Source organism: Vanessa cardui, chromosome 13 (genome assembly GCF_905220365.1).
Source record: "Vanessa cardui chromosome 13, ilVanCard2.1, whole genome shotgun sequence".
NCBI classification, from domain to species: Eukaryota; Metazoa; Arthropoda; class Insecta; order Lepidoptera; family Nymphalidae; genus Vanessa; species Vanessa cardui.
The window spans coordinates 4,125,321-4,136,759 of record NC_061135.1 but is presented as its reverse complement, the minus strand read 5'-3'; the positions used below and the strand labels follow the sequence as shown (position 1 = coordinate 4,136,759).

Genomic DNA, 11,439 nt, shown 5'->3' with positions numbered 1-11,439 from the left:
TGTACTACTTTTATTCGTTTAAGAAAGTAATATATTAAGTATAAAATAATATGCTTTAATTTGTTATTCAATTCTATGATGGTAATTTTTTAAACATAAACAATGCATTATTATGGATTATTTTTGGTTGTAATTCCATTTATTTAGGACTTTTGTTGATTTTTCTTTTCTGTATTTTAATTTAAAAAAAAAATTGTACTTCAGATATTTTATAGCATTAAATATGTTTAATGACTATTTGTGTACGTTTTATTTTTGTATATAATAGTATATTTCGTAACAACAAATTCGTATCTCATCAGTAATGTTATACGAGTAACTATGACACAATTCCGACACGAACGATATTGAATACAATAATTATAAAAATTAGAGTACATAAGCCTCAATATAGCTTGTCTATTTAAATCACTTGTGACATTTTACTTATAAGCTACGAATTTGCTGCAAGAGAAAAGATAAAAAATAAAAAAAATCTGCCACTACAACTGACTTAGGATGTTTTTAATTAAACACATTCAAAATGTTTCGATGTAAAGATATTCTCTTAATACGATATAAGAAACAATAAAACACTATGAAATCATATAAAACCTCTACACACAAATTAACATTATTATTGCTTACGAAAATCTTTTAAAAAACGATACAATAAATGCTTTCTCGGAATTATACAAAGTTTGTACATTTTGACAGGTAAAAAAAAAAAGTTACGATTTTTTAAAAGCACCAGTGAAAGAAAAATTTAAATCTTACATTATATTAGACATTTACGATATTTTTATTGCATTATTGCTGCATTTTAGAATATCAAAAACAGATCAGTTCAAATAAAATCCGATAGTATTTTTATAGCACCTAAACAGAAATTCATTTATGACAGAACTTTGGGCTTGGATTATTGTATTGCATCAAAATTCGCAATTTCATCGACTAAAACCGTCCGTCTACATATCCACGTGCAAAGGCCGCTCAATATTCTATTATTGCGTTCTGCCAATCCAAGATTGCTACTTAAATTTCGCCTATATAAATTACTGCTTACGGAAGATATAGTCAATACAAAATCAATTCCAATTTAGGAATACCGCTTAAAGAGCTCTCTTATTGAACGTCGTAGAAAACATGCCTCTTTTACCTTATCACATTAAATATACATTTACAATATAATAAAAACATTTTATTTACAATATTAAATATTATCTCTAGTCTAAATATATTACAGAGGAACAAAATAACTTGAACTATGTCACTACTGACCCCAATATACCCTAAGAGTTCATTTTATGTTCGCTTGCGAACAGGACTCACTTCTAATATTTAGGAGGTTATCGATCATCATCGAGGTTTTTTGAGCGTTTTTTTGAGTTTCACAATTATTGCTTGCTTCGAAGACTTCGTGCTCGGTCGTCTTCGGCGGGTAGAACGCTGATATCGGATCGAATGATGGGCACGGATCGGCTCTCTCGCTGTCTCTGCTCCGCGTACCGAAGTACTCTTCGGACGCTGTCTGCTCCGAGTCTTGGAACTCGCTGGATGACGTCACGGCGTCTTCGGGCGCTTCTCGCTGGTACCTCTGGAAGTCGAAACGCTGGCTCGGCAGATATGGCGGAAAGCCGTACGGCGTGGATCAGGCCGCCGCGAGCTGTCTCCACATTGTATGTCACATGGTCGCCATGTACGGCCACGAGAACGAGCTCCCTGACAGCAGCATGTCCCTTATCAAGGTCTCGATGGGGGTCTTACCCACTAATCTAACGAAGAACAGCTGCTCTATGACTTGCGAGCTCACGGTTCGTAACGACGGCAGTCTCAGGAGGAGCTTGCCGAAACGCGTGGGCTGGTTGGGGTACTGACTTCGGCAGTACTCTTCAAGAGCGCACTGAGATTTCTCTTGCAGGCTTTCTATGTGTGGTACGTCTGATAACCCGCAGGCATCTGCAAAGAAGACAGAAATACGTTAGAACATACAACTTGAAGACACTATGATCGATTTAAAGTTCAAACGTTTCGTTCTTTCCTAAAAATATAGCGATGAATATTAACGTAATATTCCCCCCCAATAAAAACTTTTATTTATGTAAATTTAAACGACATCGTCTTCAAAAACTCAGGTAGATAAAAGTAATATATACGCTACATTAAGCGCGGCGATGTTGCTTTGTTTCGTAATATTTAAGCCGTAAAAATAATGAGACGGTGTTTCGTTAAGATATTCCTGGCTATTGTATTAGTTGGTTGATGACCAATTAACGCGTAAGTGTCAAATAATTGACCTAATAACACATTTCGTTGAAGCAACAGTTGACAACTTTCCCGTAAGCGACAATATTTTCTTTAATGTTTGTTTAAAGAAGGTATGTGACTGAAGTCTAATGCAATATTAAGGCAGGATCAAAAACGTCTTTATTTATGAAACTACATATGATATTTGGCTGTATTCGTGATGTTATTTAAATTTAATACTCTACAACTCAATTTTTTCATTTTGAAAAATAATTTACTTTACTTTAAATCGTTCAAATATGTTTACTTTATTAAATGTAAACCAAAAGATAAATCAACTTCAGTTTCCAGTAATGTTTTCTTATTAATTATAAAATGGACATATTTGAATATATTTAATTATAAAAATATAGTATGATCTAACTGCTATTAATAACATAAGCGTGTATTCATATCGAATAAAATAAAACATTCATTTTTATTGCATATTATCATGACATATGTTGAATATATTTAATAATCATAAACTGTAAGTAATTAAATATCGTATTATACGTCACGGAAATTCATCATATGTAAAAATAATCTACGAAGGAGATCATTATTTTCAATCCTTTCTTACTTGATACTCGTTTCTTTATAATTGATATTATAATGTATGTATGTCCCTCTTTCACGACCAAACCGCTGAATTGATGATATTTGAAATTAAGCAAACTTGGACTCCTAGAAAGGTCAGGCTACTTATTTTTGCCTAAATATGAACAACATCCTTAAAGGCAAGTGAAGCCGCAGGCGACTACTAGTACGAAATAATCCTTTATAGACCCCAGATATAGAAATGTCTAAGCATAATAGTCCGTGAACGGTCGCAGGCGATCTTAATGCGATTAGGACCCCAGTACGTTTGCAGGAACATTAATATTTTTTATTGTTATACGGTGGCGAAATGACGCGGTAAACAAAACTGTCATTACGCTACCAGATGTAGGGCTGCCTTTGCTTGGAAAGGAAATTGAGATGAGAAATGTTTTTACGGTCATTATTCATACGAAAATGTTTTTTTTTTTTTTCTTTTAAACTGTAAACGATATCTCCACCAAGGAGGTTTTTCATTGTGTTTGAAATAAATTAAGAATATTTAGTTATTATGGTTTAGTTTTGGTTTGAAACGATATCTCGACCAAGGAGGTTTTTCATTGTGTTTGAAATAAATTAAGAATATTCAGTTATTATGTTACAGTTTTGGTTAGAATTATTCTCTATACTTATTTATATAATATATATATATATATAATTTTTTTATCTGTTAATATTTATAATTATACCTAAACATGTCAGAAGTGAATACTTAAAACAGGAAAATTTCACTGAAACTTTATGCGTTATACGTTCTATAGAAAATTTTACTTCAATTTGTACTCAAATCTTAACCAAAAAAGATTAATTAGCTTAGTCGTATCAACATAAAATAGACAGATCGAAAAGGCTTAAAAAAATAGTTCGGTTAGGTTAGTTTAGTTCGTGGAAAATCGATCAAGCGCTATTTAAATACGACATAACATACGAAGTAGGTAAAAAAAAAACAAATCACCATACTATTCTTGACCCACTTGTGATAATAGGCATAATGAGAGTTATTCTCAATTTAACCGCTCATAAGATACGTGTCATAGTAATAAAGTGACCACTTAAAAAAATTGTAACTGACATGTGCGTGAGGTGTAATTAAAAATTAACCCACTTGGAGACGGCCCAGGGATAGTCATTAGGTATATTATGAAAAATTACTAGGAAGGTCTTCGAAGATATCTATATATCTATTTAAAGTAACTCTGTATATCTATTTGTCACATTTGGTATGAAGGTAGCTCGAAATACAAGGAAGAGCGATGGCTACGGGTGTTATGCCTAAAATACAAAATGTGAGCGAAGGGAGGATCACAAATACTTTTTTTAAAACATGACTCAATAATTTATATGTATTGGGTTTACTCTTATGAAAAGCTTTTCGCTTAATTATAGTGAAAATTCTTTTGAGTATAAAAATGCATAAATTATTTTCAATTTCCTTTTCAATCTGAGGTCAGCTATGATAATTCTCGTCAAATACAGTTCATTGATTGCTTTAGCAAAATAATAAATGCAATGAATAAAATAAATAAATTATGATTTAGTGTTTGGGATAACATTTAGTCGCTTAAATAGCACCGATGGTCGCAATCGATTTAACGGACCATTTCGCCTCTCTATGATGGATCTTCAATGGCAAACATAAGTTCAACAAGCTGTGGTTCCTTGCACATTTGAATGTAATCTTAATCTTTCCAAACTGTTGATATTTAATAGTGGTCCCAGCGACCCAGATCACCAGTAGCTAATGCCTATCAAATTTAATTCCTGGTCCACGCCTTCAACGGTGACGCAAGTACAATTCTATTCACTTACACTAATTGTCGCCGGAGCAGCTGTTTGTGATGAACGTAATTGATAAACTTCGAGTCTATGTATTACTTGTTAGCCTATATACTACATAGATTATTTAAATATATTTTTATACGTTTTTGTGTTATAAACTTGTTTATAATTAATTAGCGACCCAGCTTCGTAAGGGTGCAATGCTGATAGTAAATATAGTAGAGAATGTCTAATTTATCAGTATTTCTTTACTATATTGTCCAAGTATTAAATACAAAAAACTTCCTCTAGAATTACTCTATCTATAGAAAAAAAAACGTATTCTACGTTGCGTAATTTGAGAGATCTAAGCATATATACAGACAGAAGAAAGCGACTTTGTTTTGTACTATGTAATGATTGATCTCTTGCAAGAACAAAACGCTTGTTAAATCAGTGGTAAACCTGTGGTGGGTTAGTTATCTTTGTATTCAAGTGAATATATTCAATAAATGCAAATTTAAATCAATATTAATATTGTATATTATGAATATTGCTGCTTTTATGTAAGGAGGGCGTAACCCATTTAAATTACATTAAATCGGTATTAAATAAATTCAACATGGCTGAGGTAAATATATAATGATAAGTCGTAAGGTATACCGACGTTGTTTTATTGTCTGTTTTAAGTTTAGGTATTTTTTTTGTATATGTATCAAAGTCGTAGCAAAAACAAAACGTTCAGAACGAAAAACCTAGTTTGGAAAATTATTTAATACATTTAATATTACTGTCTTTCCAAAACTTTCTAAACCAGTCGCCTTTTGCATATTTTACAACAAATAAGGAATCTGTGCAAGTGTAGCTGGAATAATTTAAATTCAATATATATGACCTCTAACAGTGAATTTTGTGATAAAAATAAAAAATAAAAATTTGAAAAACGAACAACAAATAGAATGTTACATTTAAAATAAATTTGTATAAAAAGCAATGTGTCTTGTTAAACCATTAACCTTAAAGCACTGAAATCGAAAGGTGCCCAACAAACATCCGAGCTGATCTTTGGTCCAATATCACGTTTAGATCGTCCAATAGTAATTAACCCTGCGCCCGTCGACGTAACAATGTAATATACTTTAATTGATACGACCCCGGTCTGAATGACCAGTAAAGAATAAGATGAGCTTAATGAATCGTAGTAATTGTGTGTTTAATGCACTCTTGTACCCGAGTTACATTATTCGATAAAACGTAATAGATGCTGTAATAATATTACATTATACACATACATTTTTCTGTTTTTTTTTTTATTAACAACTATCAATCCGCCCCGGCTTCGCACGGGTGCAAGACTGATACTAAATATACTTCAAATTTGTTTATTTACGACATCATACTAGAAACTTCTAAAGTTATCAGTGTTGAATATTATAATACATGAACAGTATAGTCTTTACTATATACAAAAACCTTCCTCTCGAATCATAATACTATCAAAAAAACCCGCATCAAAATAGGTTGCGTAATTTTTAAGATCTAAGCATACATAGGGACAGACAGTGGTAAGCGATTTTGTATTATACTATGTGACGATAATGATGATAATGATGACTATCTTTTGTAAAAAAAATTCATTTAGTAGGCAGATAGTGAGTAGGTACTACAGTTCATACACATGATAAGAAATACGGATCATATCCATCATTGGGAGCACAGATGCTATATACCTTGTGCATGATACACTGGCTCAAACAACCATCACAATAATACCAGCCAGGAATACAATAATACTAACTATTGTTGCGTAGTGTTAAAATATATTATGACTGGTTTTAGGGTTTAGGGTTTTCACGTTTTAGGGTGTGGGTTGTCATGCGAAAGGCAACAAGTTTGCTTCATAACAAATTTCATCAAATACAAATCAATGGTTTGGTCGTTAAAGAGCGACAGATAGATAGAGCTGTCTTCACATTTATAATATTAAAATAATTAATATAGATAAGTTGCTCGGTGGGTGACGCATACGAAGTTATAATATTTTTTTTAACTTAAAAAATATTAATAATCAAATATGAACCCGTGATTCAGAGGTTGGAGCAACATTTAGTGGCTCAAATAGTATTGATGGTGATGTCAACAGATTTGACCCGCTAAATCAATGTCCCATCTGCCGCAATGAAGGACCGCGCGCCGGCGCCACCGAGACGCGCGTCCGTTACGAATTTTATTAATAATTTCAAATTTAGAATTGATTTATATAACATATTTTATAATATTTATCGACCATAAAAAAATATTAAAATTTTAATTTGATGTTGAATCTATGTTTAATATTAACATCGAATATATTGTTAATAATCGTAAATAATGATTAAATATAGTATATAGCTTCGCTTTGGATTCGTAAGGGTACAATATACGATACGACTGTACCCTATAGCGCTAAGGAATAACGTAGCAATTTACCATTAAAAAAAGACAATAGTGTCATTATTTCCGGAACTCAAAATTATAATATAAAAACGAATTAATTTTGAATTAGATTTGTATACAGTATACCTACTAACATTTTTATATGTGCAACTTGATCTATTCTGTATTGTTAGTGTATTTTTTTCTTAATATAGCAAGGGTATCAACATATTAATCGGATAATAATTGCGGTTTATTTGCAGTTAGAATTCCCTTCTTCATTTGTCTAAAAAAATATTGTCGTTTTTCGATAACACACAATCGTATTCCGAGAAATAAAAACTTAAGGTTTTATTAAAAGTTAGACTTCTAAAAATCGGCCCTAAGACAGACACCCATACATTAAAAAAAAACCTATGCGTGTTTAATAACGTATTAATCTCAATCAAATTGTCGCGTACCAACATTAAAAAATGATAATTCATTATTTTAATCAAAATCAATAAAATAGATTTTTTGTAATTGAGCACGCATGACGTATTCTATTATGAACTATTAAGCGATATTTACTGAATAGTAAAGGGTGATCGAGCGTGTTAGTTCGACTGCCCGCATTCATTCATTCATTCGTTCGCGCCATATTTATCTTTTATAAAAATAAAATAATTGCCGCTTATTAAACGCGCCATGCGGGTGTTAATAAAGCTTTTCATATTTTGATAAAGGGTTTTATTCTGAATTTATCTAATATCTGAAGAAGTATCAAATTCAATTAACTTAAAGTATAATTTTGATTTAATGATAACATATTTTCCAAATTATCTCAAACATAGATTATACTACTAGTAGTCGGCTCGCGTTTTAGGGTGTTAGGCAAAAAAAGTAGCCTTTGTCCTTTCTTCGAGTCCAAGTTTTCTTCATACCAAATTTCATCAAAATCGGTTCAGCGGTTTGGTCGTGAAAGCGCGACAGACAGACAGACAGACAGAGTTACTTTCATTTTTATAATAATAAATATACAATATTATAGATTAAGATTATTTTTAAAATTAAAAATGAAAAGATTTGATTGTATACAACCATACATGATATTTTTTGGATACAGATTATAAATCAGATCGAATAATAAAGGCAACAGATAACAAATAGCGCAAATAGCATGATGTAGGCGTGCTCAGCAGATGTTTGCGTAGACGGGATCATCTAAGACCGAAAGAATGAGCATTACCGAACAATGGACCGGACATAATAGCTCTCTTTTCGACCGAATCTTATTATAACTGACGCGTACACGAGTATAGGTGGAAAAATCAATGAGATATATAGGTTGCTCTCAATATTTTAACGTTTATTTGAAAATATTCTAAATTCAATAATTTGTAGAATGTGTATACGACACAACTTACTATTCAACCAACCAATAGAAACAGCTCCCTATCGCGCCATTTGACGCTATTCGTCGCTATAGATTCTCGCGCCAGTTCAACCCGAGAAAGCAAGTGCATGTAAATCGACGTGTCAAATTGACGAATATATTCGGTCATATGATATCACAAGTTATATTGTAAAGATCATATTAACAAAGAATAAATATTGATAATTTGGAATAGCGTGCTCAATTCGGATGTGATCGGTTTTACGAATTTTGCTGATGTTACATCTAAGTTGTGTCGTACTACAGGTTTTAAATAAAAAGTACAATCGGGGTAAGAAAAGGTTTGTCACCTTAAGATCTATTTTCGTGTGTGGTATTAGTGATAATCTGTTTTACCGATCGAGACTGACACATTGCGTCGCAATTATTTGGTGTTTAGATTCAAAAGGTACTAAGTGCTTAAGACTTGATAAAGGAATAAATTTGAGAACTGACTAAGGTTTTCTTACTCTGACTGTACATTGTCTATTGGAGCTGAGAACATCACAAAGGAATCATTATTTCTCTTCTTCTTTTTTAAATCTTTAAAAGTATATAGTCGCCAATCACAATTATCAGAATAACGTTTAATCGAAAACTACGTTAATGTTAGCTCAAAACAATACAAATAACTTGTTCCAACCCCAAAATTGTTTATATATCGATAGCAAGGAGTCGATATTCGAGGGAGCATCCTGTACCCGCTTCCATCTTCAACAATGGCGCCTTTACAATCGTAAAATAATCTCGTAAGGAGATCGGAATAGCGAAACAAATTTAGCGCCCACAATGGCCCGGTGTTTGTCACGTTGATTTCTATCACACCCTTCCCTTATCGTGATCTGAGGTGTTTATTTACGTTAATAATGTACAACAAACTTCGTTTTATTAGTACCGTTACGCAATCTGTGCTAATGTTACACGAACCTCTATGGTTTATGGTATGGAGTAAATTAGACAAAGGGTTAATCTGCGGTTTATTTAAAACTAGCTTTTGCCCGCGACTTCGTTCGCGTGGACTTCAGGTTCGTCCCGTCTAGTCTAGTAATCGCTTAAAATCGCTTCGTAAATAAGCCATTATTTCTCGTACAAAAGAAAGGAAAGAAGAAGTAAAGGATAAAAAACGGTTATTGTGGATTATTCCTAAGACATAAACATATACCATCACGGACTTTTTTGTAGACCTTTTTAAGTTGTACAATACTGTAGTACATTGTTTTGATCTATCTTGTAGGATTCAGTCAGCGTTTGCAATGTAAGCGCAAAAAATGTGTTTTTTTACGACCTCACATTAGAAACCTCAAAAATTGTAGCCTATGTGTTATTCTGATGTATAAGCTATATTGTGGTAAAGTTTCATTCAAATCCATTCAGTAGTTTTTACGTGAAAGAGTAACAAACATCCATACATACAAACTTTCGCCTTTATAATAGTAGTAGGATAAATAATGTCCCAGTAAAGAATCTACCAGGAATCTTTTTTTTAAATGTATAGTACTCTTTCAATTAATCTTTAAATAGATATTTGCTTCGACGTATCCTTATTTCTACCAATAATACATAGAAGATATTATATAAGTCATTAAAAACTTGTGAAATTCTTAACAAATAGAATGAAGAATGAATTATAAATGTATTCTTGAAGTGTTCCAAAATATTTTAAATACGTAAGTGCATAAAGAATATTTTTCCAAACAATTTTCTAAGACGTATAAATATGTTGCAAGACGTGAATTATTATCATATATTTTATTGTAAACTTAAAATGGATGCTTTGATTAAAACAACATGTTAGCATCATAGATACACGACATTTTACAAAATAATAAATGTACCGACTACGCATAAACAACATTAACATAAATAATTTTAATCAAAACGTCCAAATAACGGTGACAATATTGAAAAGTAATAAATATCTTAGATACCAACAATGAATCAATGGACACAAATTGAACGTTGTAAACACGTGTCCCACAAAAAAAAAAGTTGATCGAAAACGTCAATTTGACAGTTTTAGAAATAGACAAGTTGCATCAAAAGAATAAGGTCGAATATTGTATGAACGTTTTGACAATTCATAGAATTCTATACTAATGGTTCGAAATAGCATTAAATGGCGCGAAAAGAGAAAAAAGGTTGAGTTCGTATTGTGTGTCGAAATTTTTAAATAAACACCTTTTGAGTGGGCGGGCGAGCGAGTATTTGTAAATATGTTTTGTTGTATTATAATTTTTTTTTATCATTCTGGACACGGGACTTTTGATGGGATTTGACTCGTGCCATTGAAATAATCTGTCTTATATTTTAAAAACGTTCATAATAATCGATTTTTACTTTTCGAAAAGAGAATCATTTTAATAAGACAAAGTATGCGACATAAAAATACCAGGATTGAAATACGTTATAAAACTAGTCGGTATTTGTTTTATCTGTGGTTATAAGTTGATTTAAGCGTGGAACGCGAAAGCGAAAAGGCGCGAAAGCTGTAAAGACGCGTCCACAATGCGAGGCAGGCTATCTCGCGATCGCTGTGACATAAACAACACCGCGGGTGGCGCTACTTTACGACATAACAATACTTTCACGGCTACTGGAAGCTATGTTAATTATTTCATTATTGTAAAGTACTTGTGGAAAGAGAAATTACTGCCTAGTTTATTAATAAAAATATTAGGGAATACTGTTTAGTTTGTAAACTGTTTGATATCATAATAAAAACAATTAAAAATAAAATTGTTCAAGTATAGTATGTAATAATACTAATAATGAATGAGTACCAAATTGTACTTGTTAATAATTACCGTCTGAAATATTGTAACGATAACCAATTAAGAACATTTCCAGTTCGTTCAGAGACAATTAACACAAAAGAACAATGCGGTTTACAGAGTCGTCAACTGGGTCAAAGTGTCACGAGAGCGATGTCGGTGTCAGCGGCGGTTGTCAGTTTCAGAATGTCAGAGTGTCACTGATAGTCCGAGTTC

The 11,439-nt window shown here is 32.1% G+C and overlaps 1 protein-coding gene across 1 annotated transcript in view; it reads right to left on the bottom strand.

Annotated features, from left to right (window-relative positions):
* Positions 1–483: 483 nt before the first annotated feature.
* The window catches only part of LOC124534931 (steroid receptor seven-up, isoforms B/C), a gene marked incomplete at its 5' end in the record, with an annotated part of 84,648 nt that continues 73,692 nt past the window's right edge, over positions 484–11,439 (bottom strand). The window contains one exon of the mRNA XM_047110973.1: positions 484–1,938. Coding sequence (XP_046966929.1) covers positions 1,664–1,938 — 275 coding nt within the window. The remainder of the gene's footprint in view (positions 1,939–11,439) is intronic.